The following is a 19,131-nucleotide window of genomic DNA, read 5'->3' on the forward strand; positions in this document are numbered from 1 at the left end:
CGCGAGCGGAAGTTGCGCAGGCGCAGCGAGGACGGCAACATGGCGTCCAGGTCCAAGCGGCGTGCAGTGGGCAATGGGGCCCCGCAGCCGCCTGACGCCCCAGCCCCGCGCCACGAGGAAGAAGAGGACGATGAAATTGAGGACCAGGACGAAGACGAAGACGATGAAGACAGCGACGAAGAGGAGGACGAGGTAGTCGACGAGGTGAGCTGCACCGGCGACCCTAGTTCGGTTTCCATCTGGGAAAGTATTTTCTGGTCGCGGAGGCCGTGCGCGCAGGTGTGAGATGCTGGCAGTAGCGGCTGCCCTGTCCCCGGGGTCTGTAAGCAGACACTGCAGGTGCTCCAAGGCCCTGACTCGGGTTCCAGTTCTGTCTCGTCCATTCCGCAGTCGCAGAAATTACTTTAGAAAGTTAGAGCCTGGCCGTGTCCGTTCGTACCTGCCCCCCCCCCCCTCCGCCCAAGAAAACCGGCACAACACGTTTTTCGGAGACTCTTCTTCAGTTGTCAGACGGAAGCCCCAAATCCGTAACCGGCCACCAAGGACCTGCAGCTTTATCCTTTGCAGCGCAACCCACCCCCACCCCGCCGCCTGTCTCTCGGCGCAGCGGCCCCGGTTCTGGTTCCGGAAACCGCCGCCCCGTCCTGCCCGCAGCCTTTCCAAACGCCCTCCATTCTGCAGGTTTTCCTGCCTTGCTCAGCTCCCAGCCGCGCGGTGTTGTCTGCCCACTCCTCTCACCGAGCCCTGGTGGTCCGTTCTCAGACCCGGGGTCCTTCAGAGTAGCCCCTGCGTCGTGCCTGGCGTTACAGGCCCCGCATGTTTGTTGAACGCTCAGAGGTCCTGACCACCCCCCAGTGTCTAGCAGGCACCTGCGGCTTAACACCTCCAGAGCGGAATGTGCAGTTCCTGCTCATAATCCTGGACGCTTCTGTCGGCGGTCCCCGGTCCCCAGATTCGCCGGTTGTAGATGCAGTGTTGGCAGTGTTTGCTTTTTTCTTTTCTTTCTTTCTTTTTTTTTTTTTGTAGACTAGACAGTTGCAGTTCTTCAGGCAAACTTTTTTTCTTGCTCTTTTATTGGCGTGTCCTGTAGATAGGAGGAGAGCCAGGAAGAGTGGGGGTGGAGTGGAAAGGAAAGCCCGCAGCGGGAAAGAACGCCTCGGGGAGCTGAGAAAGTTCCGCGTGATGGCCTGTTTTGTGTGTTACTTGCAGGAAGTGAATATTGATTTTGAAGCTTATTCCATCTCCGACAACGATCGCGACGGAATTAAGAGGTTACTGCAGCAGGTGTGTGTTTTACTCTCTGCACGTGGATTTGCTCTCCTAAGACAGCCCAGGTGCAACACAAGCTCGGTCGGACTTGGACCTACCTGTCTGTTCTAGAATTCCCCTTCCCGTCCTCTCCCGTCCTCTCCCTTGCCTGGGAGGAGCAGCTCCTCTTTCCAGAGCTAAGTAAGCCCCCTGTTTGCGTGTGCCCGTGCTCCCAGCCCCTGCTCCGTCGGCACGTCTGAGTGTCCTGTGCCCCACAGTACTTCTCTCTCGCCTGCTGATTGCTTGAGCTGCTGGTCCGTTTTCCTCTGAGTCCTGTTCCAATGGTTGGTTAGAGGAATTCGTACACAGAAACCGTGTCCCTGCACCCTCTGGGGCTTCCACTTTTTCCTTTGCGCCAGTGGAGATGGCCTGGGTTCCTGCCCTTTAGATCCTTGAGAGTGTCCTGGTCGCCAAGCCCTTTGACCTCGTGTTCACTCTCCTCTCTCCTCCCCTTGCCATTCCCCCTCTCCCGCCCCTCCTGTGTTCCCACCGACTGCCTGCTCTTCAGTTCCAGGGCCTTTGCTTCTCTGAGTCTCCTGGGCTTTTCCTCTGCGCTTGGGATTGCATTTCTGAGTCATCTCCCTGGTCAGATTGTTGACATTTCACCAGTTTTATTTTAATGTGGAAGTTAGAAGTTTTATTAGATACCATGCTTTAACTTTAACTTAAAATGATTTTTTTTCTTCTCCTTTTAGCTTTTCCTGAAGGCTCCTGTGAACACTGCGGAACTGACAGACCTCCTGATTCAACAGAACCACATCGGGAGTGTGATCAAGGTAAGCAGAGCCGTTGCACTCATTCTGATTAAACTAGCTCTTTAGCCTGGAGAGCTCCTGGTTTATTGCAAGCAGGCCAGAAGGTGGCATTGGAAAGAAGTCTTAATGGGGAAGGGAGACTGGTTGAAGGCCGCTCCACGGACCCAGTGCTATTAAGTGCAGTAATCGCGTAGTGGCAGTGGATAGGGAGAGAGGTGGCCGGATTCAAAGGTGTTTGGGAGGCGAGATATGACGGGAGTGGGTAGTAACTGGGTCTGAGGGACGGGGAAGGGGTCAGGGATGACTCCCAAGTGTCTGGCTCAAGCAGCCAAACGGTGACACGGAGGAAGACAGGTTGGGAAGGGGGACGGGAGTTTGGGTTTGTACATTTTGATTTGCCTGAGATAGTGCAGGTGAGCTGCTGAGCAGCTGCTGGAGACTTGGGCGTGTGCGGCAGATAAGTGGTCACCGAGGGCACAGAAGTGGTCGAGGCTGCCCAGGAAGGGCAGGGACACGGGTAACAGCAACGTTGTTTGGGTGGGACCCGCGGCAGACCCTGCCGAGGGGGCTCCCTCGGGAGGAAAGGAGACGGAGGTGTCAGGCACGGCAAGGGAAGGGCGCATTTGGAGGAGGAGGGAGCCAGACTCGGGGGAGTCCCGCCTCTGCCGCGTGTCATCCGGTGGCTCTTGACGTTCCCTGCACGCTTTGTGCCTGCAATAGCGACGGTCACCTCCGTGGCTCGTGGGGCTGCGGTGTGGACAGAGCTCGGTGAGGACGCCCCTTAGGTGCTCTGGGGCACAGTGTGGGGGTTGCCTGCGGGGGGCTGGAGGACCTCGAGGTGGCTCCCTTGTGACTGGCTCGTCGGTGTGGGCTGTCTGTTGGGAGCGTGGCCCGGACTGGGGGTTGGGGCGGCGTGGTTCCTCTGCGAGGGCCTCTCTACAGGCTGGTGGGTCCCGGGGCACACGGCCCAGAAGACCTGGGTGGAGGCATCTCATGAAACAGTGTCGTGTCCCCCACTCGCTCGATCAGCTGACACGAAGTTCCACGCAGGTTCCGGGGGGGACGCATGGACCCCCCTTCTTGATGGGAGGAACGTGTAGTTCCCTGCGTCGGAAGAGGTGGGGTAGGAGGTGTCATCTCGGTCATCTGTGGGAAGGACAGTGTGCCACAAGACCTCCGTCTGTTGCCGGGTTCACCTCTGAAACGAGGGTGATGTGCGTGCCTACTTGGTGGGCTTGGGGGGCCGGTGCAGAGTGAGGCCCTGTGTGCAAAAGCACTTAGAGCTGCGCGGCGCGGGGCTGCCGCTGGTCCTGTTCCCAGCACCGCTGTCCAGCTCACCGTGCAAAACCAGCCTGACAGCTCCACCGCGGTCTGATGCTCCAGTCCGACTCCCTCGCCTCCAGAGCCAGATTCTGTTTTTTAAAATGTTTATTTACTGGTTTTAGGGGGAGAGAGGGGGCTAGGGAGACATTGATTTATGGTTCCACTTACGTAGGCATTCACTGGTGGATTCTTGGGTGTGCCCTGACCGGGGATCGAACCTGCAACCCTGGTGTACAAAGCCAGAATTCTTGAAGGTTGTTTATATTAACAGTTTCTGCTTCCTCTCCTGCTAAGCACCCTGATCTTGTGCCCCCAGCCTGCTGCTGCAGGTTGAGACTGGCAGAGCCGCCAGCACCTGCACTGAGCGCAGTGGGCCCTTCTCCCATCTTGGGCAGCGACGGTGCCTGATGGAGCAGGGGTCAGGGGGATCAGGGGCGCCTGCGCTCGTCAGGCCCGGCGCGCCCCAGCTGGCCGGCACCCCTGGGCCTCCGGGCACCACGGGAGTGGCTGTGGCCGTCCTCGGAAGAGCTCTGCTCCGATGTGGGACTCGGCCTCCGTGGGGCCTCCCTGGCTGCCACAGAGACAGTCGAGGTGTCCGGGGACAGAGACCTCCTGTTCCTGGGAAAGGGACTGCCCTTTCCGGGGTGTCTTTGGGATTGGATTGGGACCCTGCCAGGGGGCCTCCCTAGGGCTGGGCAGGGAGGACTGTGGAGTGCGAGGGCACGTGGTTGGGAGGCTCCATCCGGTTCAGGGCAGGGTGCTCTGTGCGGCATTGCTCAGGGTCCTGGGCGCCAAGGAGGCTCGGGAGGGGCGGGGCAGTGGGGGTGCCGGGGATGGTGCAGTAGGAGAGGGGTGAGCAGTGATGTGACTGTGACCCCTGACTGTGACTCCAGCCCACAGAGAGGTGGCCCTGTGTGGTGCTGCCCTGTGGCTGAACCCCACCAGGAGCAGTGAGCGGCCCCAGGCGGTGCCGGTTGCTTGTGAGCCGGGTGCCCACGTGGGGTTTCTTCGGGCTGGGCGCCGAGGGCTCCACCTGTCCGTTGGTGCTGCGCAGGTTGTGCCGCGGTGGCTGGGGGTCCTCTGCGGTGCAGGGAACCCGTCCACTGTGGATCGTGGAGGACGAGGCTGGTGGACACGCTAGTCCTTTATCGGTACTGCTTCCCCCCACGGGGACTGCTAGTCTCCCCGGGAGTCACCTCCTCGTTTTCTGCTCGTGTGTGCTCTTGGGTGGAGCTCAAGGCTTCTCTCACCTGGGCAGGTAGTTGTAGTTCCCCAGGCCTTGGGGGCCTTCCCTGAGCCACCCCCTTTCCTGTTCGCACAGGAAGAGGCTGGTGGCCTTTCATGTCCAGGGTCCGCAGACAGTTTTGTCGTGAAGCCTGGCCGCCCCTCTGCCTGCGGTCCCGTCGGTGGCAGTGTCCCTGGGGTCTAGGAGCCATGTCCTTCCTCGGCCTCCTCAGGCTCTGGTCTGGTCTGACTTCCTGCCCCCGCAGAGGCGGTCCGTTCTGTCCCCTGCCCTGACACACCGGGCCCTGGGGCACTGGGGTGCCTGGACACTGTCGTCCTCCCCTGTGAGCCAGCCGGCGGTGCTGGGAGGTGTGGCGGAGTCTGGAGGCCCCGCCCCGCACAGCAAGTCCAAGGTCAGCGCTGGTCCTGCTGGGAGAGCAGCAGCCACGCGTCACGGCCTCCATCCACACGTGCTCCCTGGGGACTCGCTCTGTGCCAGGCTGTGTGCTGGGGTGTGCAAGGGGCATTCACATCTCGACAGGCAAGCAAGCCACACGTGGAGGACCACGTGGAGGGCACAGTGAGGTCTCCGGGGGCGGGGCTGTCGTCCTAGAGCCAGGAGGTCCCATCGGAGCAGGAGTTCCCTCCCCGCTCTCTGCTTCCTTCATTTGTCCCTTCCTTTCCGGCCCCCCCTCCGCTGCCCGGGGTCAGTGGCACCCAGGCCTTGCTCACCGGCCCCAGGAGTCGGGTTGGGTCCAGGCTCCGCAGGCAGGTGGCTTTGGGTGGGACTGTCCTGGGGATCCACAGGGAAACGGGCAAGGGCTGCCTCCAGCTCTTCCCTGAGGTGTTAGCTGTTCTGCGTGTGTAACGTGTGGGGAGGCTGGCAGAGAACACGTCTCGGTGATCTAGTGACCGCAGGGCAGGAAGGGACCGTGGAGGGTGCAGAAGAGGAGCGGGGCCCAGGGAGCCGCAGGGCCACGCGGGGTTTGTCCACGGTGCCCTCTGAGGGCGGAGGCGCGGCGGGTGGGGTTCTCGAAGTGGCACAGCCCCCGGGGCTGAGAGTCCCAGGCTGGGCACAACGTCTGTTCCCAGGCAGTGCAAGTCACAGCTGTCCTCCTCTCTAAACAGCAGACGGACGTTTCCGAGGACAGTGATGACGATGTGGACGAGGATGAGATCTTCGGTTTCATCAGCCTCCTGAATTTAACGGAGAGAAAGGTGGGTTTCCCGTGTGCACGGGCCTTCCTGTGGCCCAGGCCACGTGTACGTGGCACGAGGCGGGGGTTCCTGCGTTGGTGGCGGTCGCAGTTCCCCGGAAGGCGTGCCCGGGAGGTCTGCTGCGGTCCTTCCCGTCCCGTCGAGGGTGTGCGCCCAGGGAAGTCGCTTCCTGCCCGTGGCGGAGAGCCACCCCCGGGATCGGTGGCGTGCTGTTGGTGGTGGCTCAGCTGTTCTGCCCCTCTGCAGCCGCGCCCCGACTGGGAGGGGCTGGCAGACACCGGCCTGTGTTTTCATCGTGGCTTTTCACTGCTTGTTGACGAGTCCTGATGAAAAGTGGAGGCCGGCTCCTTGCCCGTCTCAGATACGACGCAGGCTGCACGTTGTTTTACGTGAACCTCAGTCCCGTCCGTCAGGTCGTGGGGCAGGCTGGGGTTGCTGTCCGGGGCGCCTGCCTCTCAGCCGGCTCTGCCTCAGCGCTGGTCGTGGGGCGGGAGTGGCGGCGGCCCGGGTGCTTCGGGAAACGCTGAGGCATCGCCCCTGAAGGCCTGAGGTTGGCAGGCTGTGGCAGACAGCTGCCCTGGGAGGCGACGAGGGTTCGTCCTCACTTTGGGGTTCCTCCTGGGCACGGGGGTCTGGGGTGAACGGCGAGCCTCCTCTCCGCTCTCCAGGGTGCCCAGTGTGCCCAGCAAGTTAAAGAGCTGATCCTGAGCCGCTGTGACCAGAACTGCGAGAAGAGTGTGGTCGACCAGCTGGACAAGCTTTTGAGGGACCCCAGCAAGCCCGTGGGCCTTCTCCTGAGTGAGAGATTCATTAACGTGCCCCCCCAGATCGCTCTGCCCATGCACCAGCAGCTGCAGTAAGAGGCTTCGGAACGCCTTCCTCGGGGCGTCTCCCGTGGGCTGGGGAGTGGGGTTCAGGGCATGTGTGGGCTGCGGCGTGCTGGGGTGGGGCGAGGGCGGCCTGGGCGAGACGTTCTGCTGACCGGCCCCAGAGCGCTTCCGCCGTCAGACCCTGCAGGCCGTGGTCTCCGTGCGCGTGGAGAGTTAAGTGGCACTGAGATAAGTGAGTTCACGCAGACTCGTTAGTCCTGTTCCGCTGGCTTTTCGCCCTCTTCGCAGGTGTGTGACCGTAACGTGACTATAACACTGAGCAATTACAACACCAGACATTGGATATGATTCCCAAATTCCATTGGGATGTTTTGTGACTAGTGAAACCACGGTCTCGATACCACACTGCTGGCTGGCTTCCAGGGTTGGTGGTTTCGTTTACAACGGCAGCTTCAAGTTGACAGGGACACTGTGAATGTGAGGAGAGCACAGCCTGCGCTTTGAGGTGGGGGGGGGTGGGATGAAAGCGCGGCCTGGCCCAGGCCTCGCAGCCTGGCGGCTCTCGGGCCGGGGGCTCCTCACTGGGCCTGGAGCTGGCCGGGCACTGCAGGGCTTGGGCTTCTCCTTACCGAGCCGTTGCTTCTCAGCTGCATGCGCCGCCCGCCCCCGCCCCCCGCGAGGTCTCCGTGCACTTCCGCTGCCCGGGGCCGCTCTGCGCTGCTCTGCCGTCTTTCTCCCGGTCGCTTGGCGCGTGCGTTTCTTTGGTGTCACAGGAGGGTGATCTCTCCCCCGACCCTCTGCCAAAGAAAGTGCAAGCGGCTTGCGTTTCTCGTTCCGCCGGACGCAGGGTTACGTGCAGCTTTCAGGAAGGTCCCCCTGCCCCTCGTGGGCGGTTGTGGAAGTCAGGGTGTCTGCGCCGCGCCTCTCCACGGTCTGGGGGACCGGAGTCCGGGACTCGGGCGGCCGGAGACGGCAGTCACGTGCCTGTGTGTACTCCCGCCCCGTGCGTGCTGTTTCAGAACAACCTAGATTCCTGCGTATTTAACCGGCACACAAAGCAGTGACGTTGGGTGAATTTGAGACTTGTCCGTTAGTCGCTGGCGTCCACAGCCCAGCCTAATCTGCGAGAGTCACCGTACGAGTGACTGACTGCAAGGGCGCTGCCGTGACCAGTGAGAGCGGCGGACGGCTCGAGTGAAACTCGCTGCCCTAGGAGGAAGGGTCCGCTCTAATGCCTGCCCGCGAGGCCCGTGTGTGAGCAGAACCTCCCGCCCGGCCTCCCTGCCGGCCCCCGGGCCCAGCAGGCAAACGTGTGCATGTGCGTGTGCGTGTGCCTTGCAGGAAAGAGCTGGCGGAGGCGCACGAGACCAGCAAGCCGTGCGGGAAGTGCTGCTTCTACCTTCTGATCAGCAAGACGTTTGTGGAAGCGGCGAAAAACAACTCCAGCAAGAAACGGAGCCGCCACGAGAAAGGCGAGTTGGTGTTTGCAAACGCGGAGGAAGAGTTTTTCCATGAGGTGAGACTGTCCTGCCTGCCCGTGTGTTCAGATGGCGGCCGTGGTGACTCCTGGGTAGCAGCAGATCAGGGTGTTGTGCTCTCCCAGGGCACATCAGCGTCCCTGTTGTGTGGCCACTCTGTGTTCCTCCCCGTCCCCAGCCGCCAGCAGGGAGCCCGGTGCCTGGCCCACACTGGGTCCCCCCCCTCCCCCCGCTGGCGGGGGTGTGGGTGGGAGGGTGGGAGGGGGAGCGAGGCCGCAGACCCGCTGACGGTGACCCAGCGCTGCGAACGTGCCGTGGGGGCTGCAGGTCTCAGGCGCCCTGGGCGGCAGACGTGAGCCTGGGCTTACCGATGGGGCCTCGAGTCTGGGGGAGAGGAGAGCCATCGCCTGAGGCCGCACAGCCAGTGAGGCGGAAGCTGGGGCGGACGCCCTCCCATGCCCCCGTTCTGGCTCCCATGCCACTCTGTGCCCGTGGTCCCGGGTGGGGTTTCCAGCACTTTCTTCTGGGAAGGTAGCTTGTGCTGTCGAGGACAGCACGAGAGCACACGAGTGATTTCAGCATCATAAACGGCACATAAGTGGGCAGTGTGCCGTTACCACTCGCGGCCTTCCCGCTGTAGAGCCGGGACACTGTCTGCGCTCCCCGGGGGTTGGTCAGCCTCCGTTGGTGGGTGAGCCCTCGGCCCCCGGAAGTGCTGCCCGCACGGCCCTGCCCCTTTGGGCTTGCTCCGTTCTGCGGCCGCTCCTTCAGCGGCCGTGCTCCCGCAAACGCGCGGCAGACCCAGCACCCCGTGTCTGAGTGCGTGTGGCTCTCTGTGTGCAGAAGGCGGTGCTGCAGTTCAGCTACTCGGTGCAGGAGGAGAGTGACACACGCCTGGGCGGCAGGTGGGCCTTCGACGACGCCCCGATGACGCCCCTGCGCACGGTGATGCTGGTCCCGTGCAGCGAGACGGGGGCCATCATGGACCGGCTGAAGGAGCACCTCTCGGTGTAGCCTCCCCGCGGGCGGCGGCGTGCTGGCGTGTGCGCGTCACCAGAAGGCCCCGCGGAGCCTGGCCGAAGAACTCTGGACTCTATTTAGATTGAGGTTCTGTACGAAAGGTAGGGTTCTGCTGCCTGTGTCTGTGACACGTGTACAGATGCTGTAAAGAAGTTTTGGTCAAATCATGAATGGTTGGTTGAAAACTTTCCCAGTAAGAGGAAAAACGTGGAGTAGTAATTTAAGGAGCTCAATAAAAACTTCTATTTTTTATTTGAAAATAGTATACAGTGTGGATTTTTCAGGCACCTCCTGCGTGGGGTGTGACACCCTGACGTGCCCCCTCCCGCTGCGTCGTGGGCCACCCGGCGCGCCACACCGGGACAGTCTGAGCGTCACTGCACAGCGCATCTCTGTTCGGGGGTTTCGGGGGACCCCTCACACGCGTGCTGCTCCTGTTTCGTGGTGGACACGGGTGACGGGGGGCCCGTTACTTGCTGCAGGATGTCCTTACTCTCGCTAGGAGGCAGGTTACTGAAGTAGTACTGTGGTGCCAGCTGCATGAATCTGTTTGAGACAGAAACGTCACCTTTGGTGTGCGACGGCAGCCCCATCTGGGCGCCCCCCAGCCCTGGAGCCCCTGCCTGCCTGGGGGCTGGCGCTGCACTGGAACCCTCTGCCTGCCTCTGCAGGACGGCACTTTCTACGGTTTCTGTGGAACACCCGGCTGCCTTTCTGGGGTGAGCTGGCCTCTCTAGTGAGGCTGCACAGCAGACGCGACGGCCACCACTCTGCCCCCGGGGACACTGGTGCCTCCCGTCCCGCCCCATGCAGTGCACGAGGGTCCGGCCAGGTGCTTGGGAGAACTGTGGGTGGGTCAGAGGCAGGGCCTGGCCTCTGTCTCTTCCTGCCGCACCAGTCCACACCCAGCCTCCGCAGCCAGACCCCTGCTGGTTTCTGTTGGGTCTGCCCAGGCCAGCACCCTGCCCCAGGCGCTGAGGCGCCCTCATGAGGGGGCAGCGCCTGCAGCAGCTAAGGGCGGGCGGAGGTCCCGCCCCTGCAGCCAGAGGGAGCTGGGAAAGGGCTGAAGGAGATGCCACCCCTCTTAGAACTTCCGTTGCTTCCTGCTGTGCCGGGCGTGACCTCCAAACTCCCGTGGCCGTGAGCCCTGCAGCCCCGGTGCCCGCCTGTCTTCGTCTTGCCCCGTCCCTGCCCTCCCCGCTGGCCCCAGTCTCCGTGGCTCCTCCGGGGGAGGTGGCTGAGCTCGTCCCTTCTCAAGGTCTGCACCTGCCCACACCTGTGGCACTGCGTTCCCTGCAGGTGCCCCGTGCCCGGTGTCCCCTTTCTACGACGCAGTCTCCCTTTCTGCTGCCGTCTCTTGGGGGCCGTTTCTTAGGTAGCCACCCGCGGAGACCTGTCTGTAGGCTGCTGCCAGCACAACCTGCTTGCACCCGAACACAGGGACCAGGCTTCTCCTTTGGCCCTCCCCTGCGCCTTCACTAGGAACCCTCCGCCCCCGCGGCACGTACAGCTCCGGAGAGGTTTCGGAGGCGATGCTGATGTAGTTGTTCTCTGAGATGCTGAACGTGTGGAAGAGGACCCACTCGGGCAGCCTCCGGGAGACGGCGTACCCCGACAGCGGGTGCAGCTGCGCCACGTGCCGGTGCGTCAGCATCAGGTAGTTCCCCGCCCCGTCCACGTCCCGGGCGATCTGCAGGCAGCGCGGGCGGGAGACGAGAGGAGCGTTAACATGGAGATGGGCACACGCAACTGTCGGGTCCAGTAAGAGGACCCCAGAGTGCTCGGAACCGCAGACCTGCCACCCACGCTTCCTGTTTCCAGGGGCCGGGGATCAGACGGACTGGTTTTACCCAGAGCTCGGAGACGGTGGTGGTGGTGGTGGTGGTGGTGCGTGGCTCGCGCACGTCCGGGGCGGCTGCTGCAGCATTCACGCCGGGTCGGGCAGTGAAGCCCCACTGTGGACCACGCACACGCCACGTGTGTCCCACCCGACGTTCCGGCTCATTCCCTGCCCGGGGACGCCTGTCCCACCAGCCCTGCCCCTCCCGTGTGCTGGCAGAGCAGCTGGGGACGTCCTCTTCCTCTGTCGGGCACCGAGTCACCGGTGACTGTGAGCTGGGGGGCTTGCTGACAGGCAGGGCGAGGGGCTGTCTGATGTGCAGCCAAAAAGGGCGTTTCCCAGCCGTCCCTCCGTAAGGGAGGGGCCAAGGGGCCGCTCGTCCTCTGGGACCAAGTCCGCACTCTGGCTCAGCCCTTCCCTCCCTGATGGGGGCGCTGTTCACACACTGCGTCTGTACCAGCACAAGGCTTTCTGTTTGGCTTTCAAGTTCCCGTCAGTGAAGTGACCACCCTGGGAGATCCCTGCTGTGATGACCTGCACGCACGAGGTCTGGTCAGACCCTGCGGGGGCGGTCCCAGCCACCCTCACCTGCACGAGGGCTCTCACCTGCACGAAGTACCCTCACCTGCACGAGGACCCTCACCTGCATGAAGTACCCTCACCTGTGCAAGGGCCCTCACCTGCACGAGGACCCTCACCTGCACGAGGTACCCTCACCTGCATGAGGTACCCTCACCTGCGCAAGGGCCCTCACCTGCGCGAGGACCCTCACCTGCACGAGGACCCTCACCTGCACGAGGACCCTCACCTGCATGAAGTACCCTCACCTGCATGAAGTACCCTCACCTGCACGAGGACCCTCACCTGCACGAGGGCCCTCACCTGCACGAGGTACCCTCACCTGCACAAGGACCCTCACCTGCACGAGGACCCTCACCTGCATGAAGTACCCGGACAGGAGCGCTCTCTTCAGGTTCACAGTGTTCTCCCTGGAGCCAAAGGCGGGGTCCGCGTAGGGAAGCTCGATGCGCCTGATGATTTCCAGGAGCTCCGCCCGGATGACGTCCGCCGCCCTGAGGGCGGCACAGCTGAGGAAGTGGTCCTGGCACCACTGCTCCACGCAGCCTGGTGGGGGGCGGTGCTTCAGGGAGAGCCTGTGGCCACCTGAGGGCCCAGCTGCGCCGCGCTGGGCCGGGCCAAAAGGCTGCTCGCTCACTAGCTCTCCTCTGTCCTCTCCCGTCCGGAGGAGGAGGTCGCGAGGACGGGGCCTCTGGCAGCTGCGAGGGGCCGTCTGGGGTGCTGCCGGAGGAACCTGCACTGGCTGGGGTTCCGTGGGGTTCCGCGACCCCACGCACTGGGGAAACGGCATGTTCCTGCTGTCACCTTGTCTGGGGTTGGGGGGGACAGTCTGGGGCCCACACCCGGCCGGCCTGCGCACAGCCAGGGCATGTGGGGTCACCCTCGGTCAGACGGGGACCGGAAGAGCTTCCAGCGGGGAGCCCTCCGATCCGTGAGAGCGTCTCGCGTATTTGTTTTATTGTAAGGGAAGGGTTACTCGAGGCGGACTGGGAACCTGTAGCTCCCTAGCTCCACGTTTTACATTAGAACTCAGCCACCTGGTTCAGTTTGAAGTCGCTCGTTCTTGCCATCTGTGAGCACGCTCATCGCGGTGGACTGGGGCTTGCCATGAACTGGCAGTGCACGTGGCCGTGGCCGTGGCCTTGGCGTGGTGGGCAGCAGACCCATTCAGAGCTGCCAGGTGCCGCCAAGTGCCCCACGTCCTGTCTGCCTCTGCCGCTGTCCCCTGAGCCTCGAGAAGCGTTCACATTGCTGGCACAGTTGTCACCTCATGCACCTTTCACACCCCCTCTCGGAGCGGAGGAGGCACAAGAAGCTTTGTGGAAAACAGGTGAACCCCACCGGCTGCCTTTGGAGACCTCGGCCCCCACCACCCCGCTTAGCCCTCTCCGCCCCGGAGGCGCCCCTCCCGTCAAGCCCAGCACAGCAGCTGCACACGAGGGGTCTGCCGTTGCTCAAGGTCACCGGGAACGTGCCGACGCCCGGAACCGCTGCCTCCCCAGCTTCCGCACGCAGACCCGTTCTCTGGACCCGGTGCCCCTCCGCCCCACCCTGCCCCCCGCCGAGCTCCAGCCAGATTCCGCCCACCCACAGGAGGGGGGTGGGGTGGTTTGGGTGGCTCGGGCACACTCCACACTCCCTCGGTCCACGTCCGGCAGTGGAGGTGCCCGTGACGGGAGGCACAAAGCGGCGCTCGGACGCAGGGGACACCTAGAGGTGGCAGTTCCTCTGCTTCTCCCCAGGCCCCAGGGGGTGCACCCTCGGAAGGGTGAAGGGTGTCCCCGCTGAGGCCAGGGTTCTAGGTCCGCCCAGCTGAGGCCGGGGTTCTAGGTCCAGCCCCACAGGCCCGCCGCCCGCCAGAGCCCTGGGCGCCGGGCGGAGTTTCCGCTGCTCAGCGGAACCCTACGGGTGCGTTCAGGGCCTCACGCGCCGTTCCACCGGAATGACCAGCACGGCCGGAGAGAGAGGGTGCTGGACGAGGAGCCGCTCAGCTTATCTTGGGAAGGAAAGGCGGACCTGGAAGGCAATTTGTGAGAATCATAAGCATTCACTTACGCTCGCTGGTGGAATTCAGAGTTGTGTCTTGGTAGGCCTTGTAGATGTTGATGAGGGTGAAGTGGTCGCCTTCAGGATGTAAAAAGGTCTTCCAGCAAGCCAGGGCAGCCCCCTCCGCTCCGCGCGGCGGGTGCACAAAGCAACTGGGAGCTGGAAGGTGCAGAACGCCACAAGGTCAGCAGTAATGGAGGCAGGAAGGGGGCCGTCCCACGCCGGCACAGCACTGGGGGCAGGGGGCACGGTGGCCCGTCTGACCGTGGACAGTCACGTCCCCCTGCGTTGCTCAGAGATCACAAGGGGCTTAGGGGGAGTCGTCACAGTTCTCCTTGGTGTTGTTGGCTTCTCTTAGCTCCGCCTGTATCGCCAGCTGCGTCACGGCGGGTGTGGGGACTGGGTGCCCTGAGGCCAGGTGCAGGGGCAGGACCGGAACACACGTGCTAACGCAGCGCCGCCTGCGGCCTGTTCTGCCGGTCGGAGCAGAAACTGAGCCCGACGGGCCGCGAGGAGCGAGGGGCAGGGAGTAACCTGGTGCACACGCCATCGCTGGGGCAGAGCACGTCTGGCGGCGTGTCTTTGGGTCAGTGCTGGCCTGTGCTGGCTCGTCCAGCAGGGGCGGACCTGGTGTGCTGTCCCATGCCAGGGTCAGGCATTCACTCGGACGCTGAGGTGTCCGGCCCGAGGCCCACGGCCCACGTGTGGCCTGGTGTGGCGGTGAATGCGGCCCAACACCAAGTCGTACGTTTACTTAAAACGTTTTCTTTGCTCCTTCAGTGTTTTCTTCAGTGTTTGTGCATTTAACGTGCAGCCCAAGACAACTCTTCTTCTAGTGTGGCCCAGAGACGACAAAAGGTTGGGCACCCCAAGGAACTGTCACCGTTTTCTACCCTTTTCACCGATTACAACCCCACCTCAAACAGAGCTCCCTTAACTCTGCAGCGCACGGCTGCGGCCCGGGGGGAGGGGAGGGGTACCTGTGACCATGGCGGCGATGGTCAGCATCTCGTCCACGCAGTCGAACTCGCAGGACGCCAGGATGGACTTGGAGAGCTGGGGGTCGAGCGGGAACTCCGACATGATGATCCCGAACTCGGACAGGTTGCCGTCGTTGTCCAGCGCCGCCAGGTAGTCTAGGTCCTCCAGGGCCTGCATCAGACTCTCCGGGGCTGGGGGAGGACAATGTGATCAGGAAGCCTCGTACAACCGAGGAGGAGCGACAGGCACTGAACCGTCCCTCCCACGGGGAACGAGGTATCGGAATCAACAGTCTGCAAGACGGAGACTGTCGGGTGGCGAGGGGCTGACTCCGGAGTGGGGGGCACTGACGAGGTGAGCCAGGGGCTTGCCCAGCTGAAGAGTACCAGGGCTGCGGTGCGGGGCGGGGGAGCTGAGTCCCAGAGCCGGCACTGCGCTTCTGGGAGACCCCGGGGCCCGGGCTTGCAGGCCCGCGAGGGGGGCTGTACGGAGGGCGGGCCCGGGCGGTCTACACAAGCCCTTCCGCTGGTCAGCACAGCGCGTGCACGGAATGGCTGCGGCCAGACAGGGCGGCCTGAGGAGCACACCCGTGTGCCCGGTCGGTGCTCGCTCACAGGGTTGGGGCACTGCCTGTCTCCACCCACCAGGCAGCAGGAGCTCATGGTCTGAGGCGCCCTGGGTGGGAGCGGGAGGAAACCCCCCCAGACAGACGCACGCTGCTCCCGCGCTGGCCGGCAGGTCCTCACATTGGGGCTGAGAGAGTCCCTCGGCCCGGGACAGGCTCCGGCACGTGCACAGAGGTCAGGACGTCTGGTGTCCAGCCCAGCAGAGCACAAGGCGCAGCGTCCAGTGAGAAGTTATGGGGCGTGAGAGGCAGGACGATAACATTAGCCAATCGGAACTGCCCCAGTGCTCGCGCAGGCGACGGGAGTGGCAGACGAGGACGCCAGAGAGAGTGACTTGCCCGGCACATGAGGACGGGGCTGGCTTTCTTCGTCGGGCATAATGTCGACACTGGTGTGGTGTCTGTTATATAGGCTTCATCTCCAGCCAAGGAAATCCGTTTATTGCTCTCTTTTAAGTTTAAGTAAACACGTGTTTTTCACCTGCCTGCTGCGTGGTAGAGCAATAAAGGCCACTCGGAGAAGAACGTCCCAGTGGAAGTCTGCTGTGTTTCCACCCGAGACACGGGAGGGTTCTGTGAGCACCCCAGGGTGGCTGTCACTGGGCTTACTCCCACCGTGTCCTGCTGGGAGGTGGCGGCTGGGAGGCGTCCCCTTTTCGCATCTGGGAGAGCAGAGCCACAGACAGTGAGAGCTGACTTATTTGCTGTCCAAACTTTGCCCACTGAACTGTTTGTCAAAATTTCAGGCAAATGTTGTCCCTCGATGTGAGATGTGAGCCAGTCACCAGCCCCAATTTGGTCAGGTCCCCCCCCCCCCCCCCCCCCCCGTTCCTGTCAGGACACCACGAACCCCCTGCCCCGGGGAAGCCCTGCTGTGAGTTGTCGGGAGGGACTCGGACCCCGCGGTGCGGCTCGTCGCGGCTGCGGCTCTGCCGCACGGCTGCCAGCGAGAGACCAGCTCCCAGGGGCGGCATGGCTCAGGGCCGAGGAGCCGTAGGAGCCGGCCCACCGCAGACCTGCGGGGGCCCGGCCGTCCTCCCCCCCCAGCGGCAGGCAGAGAAGCCCCCCTCCCTGCCGTGTGGTCGCTCACTGGGACGCAGTGCTGAGTGAGCCCTGGCTCTGACCCCTGGCACGGGCCCCGGTGGACTCTGCGTTCGTGTGTGCTGGCCCTGCAGCCGGGGCGAGCCCTTGAGGAGTCACGGCCCCGGGAAGGAGACAGAGGGGCTCTTTGGAAACGGAAGCCCGCGCACCTCACCAGGGAGCCGAGAGATGAAGGGGGCGGCTGGCCTGCGGCGCAGAAGGCACGGGCGGCAGCGACGGGAATCGGCTCCTCGGGTGTGACGGCAGGAGGGCTCGGGGGCACACGTGCAGTCACTGAAAGCTGTTTCGAAGCCTGTGACTCCGCAGAGCTGCTGGCCACACGGGAAGTCACGGGGTCTCTGGCAACTGCCCCGCCAGCATCTGCCCGGACAGCCAGCCTGTCCCCGACCGCCTCCCCATTTCTATGCCCTGGAGGTGAGTTGGTTGGCTGCACAGAGGATCGCTGGCGGAAATAATGTCACGGGTCTGCCCCCCCGTCCCAGCACCAGGGAAGGGGGAGGCCTCCAGGGTTTACGGCCACAGAAAGGAGGACCGAGAAGGCGGCGCAGACTGTATGGTGACTCGGGACTTGGGAGAGCAGGGTTGGAGGTCGGCCCCAGCAAGGACAGGAGGGAAAGACTTCCCGGAGGCTCCATTTCGCAAGGACACGCTCACAACACCCAGCATCCGCCTGGCCCCTGCCCCAGTGTGCTGCACGCGGCACCCGGGCACGAGCAGCCTCCCCGGAACCTCAGGAACCTGGGACAGAGGCAGGCACTGCCCTCCTGCTGCTGCAGGGAAAAGGGCAGGGACCTGCTGGAGCCACAGGCTGGCCAGCCGCAGCCCTCAGCTGCGAAGGGAGGTCCTAACCCCAGGCCAGTCACCGGCATTGTCTGTCCTGACCGTGGGCTGCCACGCAGCTGTCACGGACGTGTCTTCTGGCTCCAAGTCCAAGGCTCCGCTTCAGCGGCCGTGGCCTCTCGGAGGTAACTGGCACCACCTCCCAGCGCCGCAATCGGCCTCTGCTGCTCGCAGCGGGAAGTGGCCTCTGCAGGCCCTCCTGCCACTCGGGGTCACCAGCCCTGTGCTCCAGAGCACTGTGGCACGAGTCCCACGGCATTCACGGTCTGCCAGGCACCCTCCAGGGGCCCACGGGCGTTAACCAGTTCATCTCGATCAGCGCTGCCAACGGGTCGCTCCGACTGTGCTCGTGTGCGGGTGGAACATGGAACGGGGGCTCCAGGGGGCTGACAAGTGGTGGGGAGGGGCCGTTGTTGGAGCTCTGACCGAGCTCCAGGGCCCCAGCTGTCTGGCGAGGCCCCCTGACTGCGGGGGCACCTCTGCCCCGTTGGGTGAGGGTGGCCCAGTTCGGCCTCTGACCTCGTGCACTTGAGCAGCGCCCCCTTCACCCGCCGGCGTCCTGGCCGCACAGTCAGTCACACGGCCACTGGGCCCATGGCCAGCCCCAGGGGGTCGACAGCCGGAGGCTTCCATCCTGTGCCCTTTAAATCCAGATTCTGCCTCACACTCTGGAAACTTACTTCTCTGCTTTGAAGCCCCTCCCGCTGGCTCTCGAGTTGTTTCAGCACATGTGCCTCTCCTTCACACTCCTCCCGCCACGTGGACGTGGCCACGGACTCGTGTGGCCTTCTGACAGTGACAGCAAAACCCGCATGGATCCGAAGCCTGGACCGGGCCGCTGCCCGTGCGCTGGGGACGCCTGCTGACCCCTTGGGCTGTGTGGCGGGCGGCCAGCCTCCCCACCCTGCTGCCGACGGCAGGGTCCGCGGCCAGGCCATGCGCGTGGCCCACTTCCCTCCGCTCTCCTGCGAGCGCCAACGGAGTCCGGTCACCCAGTCACTCATGGAGAAGTGCCCGCACTTCTCCAGTGAACCCCCAGACCGGGCTGCCAGTGTGCCAGACAGGATTCCGGGGTGCCCAGACTCGCCGGTCTGTGGGCGCTCCGGTCAAGGCCTGTGCCTGCTGTCAGCACAGGCGGCCCAGCGACCGCAGCGTCTTGAACCCTGTCTTGGCCAGCACCCACACCAGCCTCTGTGGCCCGACCGTGTTCTGTCTCCGCGCCCCTGCCCACTTTCTCGGGGCCTTTGTCCTGTCCTGCACGCCACGTCTGGCCCCCACCGGAACGAGCTCCGAGTCCAGGCCCGAAGACGGCCCCTGCCGGGGTCTCGGCCAGCTCAGCCTGCTGTCCCCAGACTCCTGTGTCGGTATCCCTGCCGGTCCGGGCGAAGGACCTCCGACCATGGCAACTCGGTCACTCTCGGTGGAGGTCAGCCCCCAGCACCGGGGAACAACAGTGACTGATTTTTAAAGAGATCTGTAGCACGACATTCACTGAATAGCCTGCAGCCTAGTTATGCCAAATGCGTTTCCTCACGGTTCACGGACCCTGAAAGGGTCCGGGTTTGCCGGATCCGCGTGTTGCGTGCATCAGCCGAATCCCAGGCGGCAGGCAGCTGCAGCATTGCCAGGGAGTTTTCGTTCCAAACAACGAGCCTGAGCCAGCCCGCTGTGAGGTCCCCCCACCAGCCCCAAAGCAGAGCCGTCCTGTGCGCATGGTTGGTCGGGAGACAGAAACAGCCACCCTGCCCTGGGTGCCCTGGGGATCAGCTCCAGCCCCACGGAGGGCGGCCACTGAGGGGACGCGGGAACTCTGCCTCATGGCAGTGTGCTGGCTGCGTCCTCGAGCCCTGGAGCGACAGCCTGCTTCTGCTGTCCCCTCCTGACCGAACGCCTGCTCTGCTCCACACGAGACGCCCGGGGAGCGACCCGATTACAGAGGAGGGGGGAGCTCCTGGTGGGCCTT

General features: G+C 63.7%; 2 protein-coding genes across 2 annotated transcripts in view; one reads left to right on the top strand and one right to left on the bottom strand.

The window, feature by feature from the left end:
• Nucleotides 1-9,411, top strand: LOC114497606 (BRCA2 and CDKN1A interacting protein). The gene is made up of 7 exons (XM_028513432.2): nt 1-204; nt 1,210-1,284; nt 2,004-2,084; nt 5,739-5,828; nt 6,497-6,684; nt 8,000-8,174; nt 8,980-9,411. Exons 1-7 carry the CDS (start codon nt 40-42, stop codon nt 9,148-9,150), a joined length of 945 nt encoding a protein of 314 aa, XP_028369233.1. The 5' UTR covers nt 1-39; the 3' UTR covers nt 9,151-9,411.
• DHX32 (DEAH-box helicase 32 (putative)) overlaps nt 9,376-19,131 on the bottom strand; it is a 25,194-nt gene continuing 15,438 nt past the window's right edge. The window contains exons 7-11 of the mRNA XM_028512685.2: nt 14,602-14,793; nt 13,631-13,780; nt 11,934-12,121; nt 10,665-10,846; nt 9,376-9,702 (exon numbers count right to left, since the gene is read on the bottom strand). Coding sequence (XP_028368486.1) covers nt 9,531-9,702; nt 10,665-10,846; nt 11,934-12,121; nt 13,631-13,780; nt 14,602-14,793 — 884 coding nt within the window. The 3' untranslated portion in view covers nt 9,376-9,530. The remainder of the gene's footprint in view (nt 9,703-10,664; nt 10,847-11,933; nt 12,122-13,630; nt 13,781-14,601; nt 14,794-19,131) is intronic.

The sequence above is a fragment of the Phyllostomus discolor genome, chromosome 5 (genome assembly GCF_004126475.2).
Source record: "Phyllostomus discolor isolate MPI-MPIP mPhyDis1 chromosome 5, mPhyDis1.pri.v3, whole genome shotgun sequence".
NCBI classification, from domain to species: domain Eukaryota; kingdom Metazoa; phylum Chordata; class Mammalia; order Chiroptera; family Phyllostomidae; genus Phyllostomus; species Phyllostomus discolor.

What these genes read in the sequence shown, in the direction of transcription:
- LOC114497606 (XM_028513432.2), top strand. Translation starts at nt 40, where the DNA reads ATGGCGTCCAGGTCCAAGCGGCGTGCAGTGGGCAATGGGGCCCCGCAG. An exon ending in AGGACGAGGTAGTCGACGAG is followed by an intron (nt 205 to 1,209) that starts GTGAGCTGCACC and finishes TGTTACTTGCAG; the next exon opens with GAAGTGAATATTGATTTTGA. An exon ending in CCCATGCACCAGCAGCTGCA is followed by an intron (nt 6,685 to 7,999) that starts GTAAGAGGCTTC and finishes TGTGCCTTGCAG; the next exon opens with GAAAGAGCTGGCGGAGGCGC.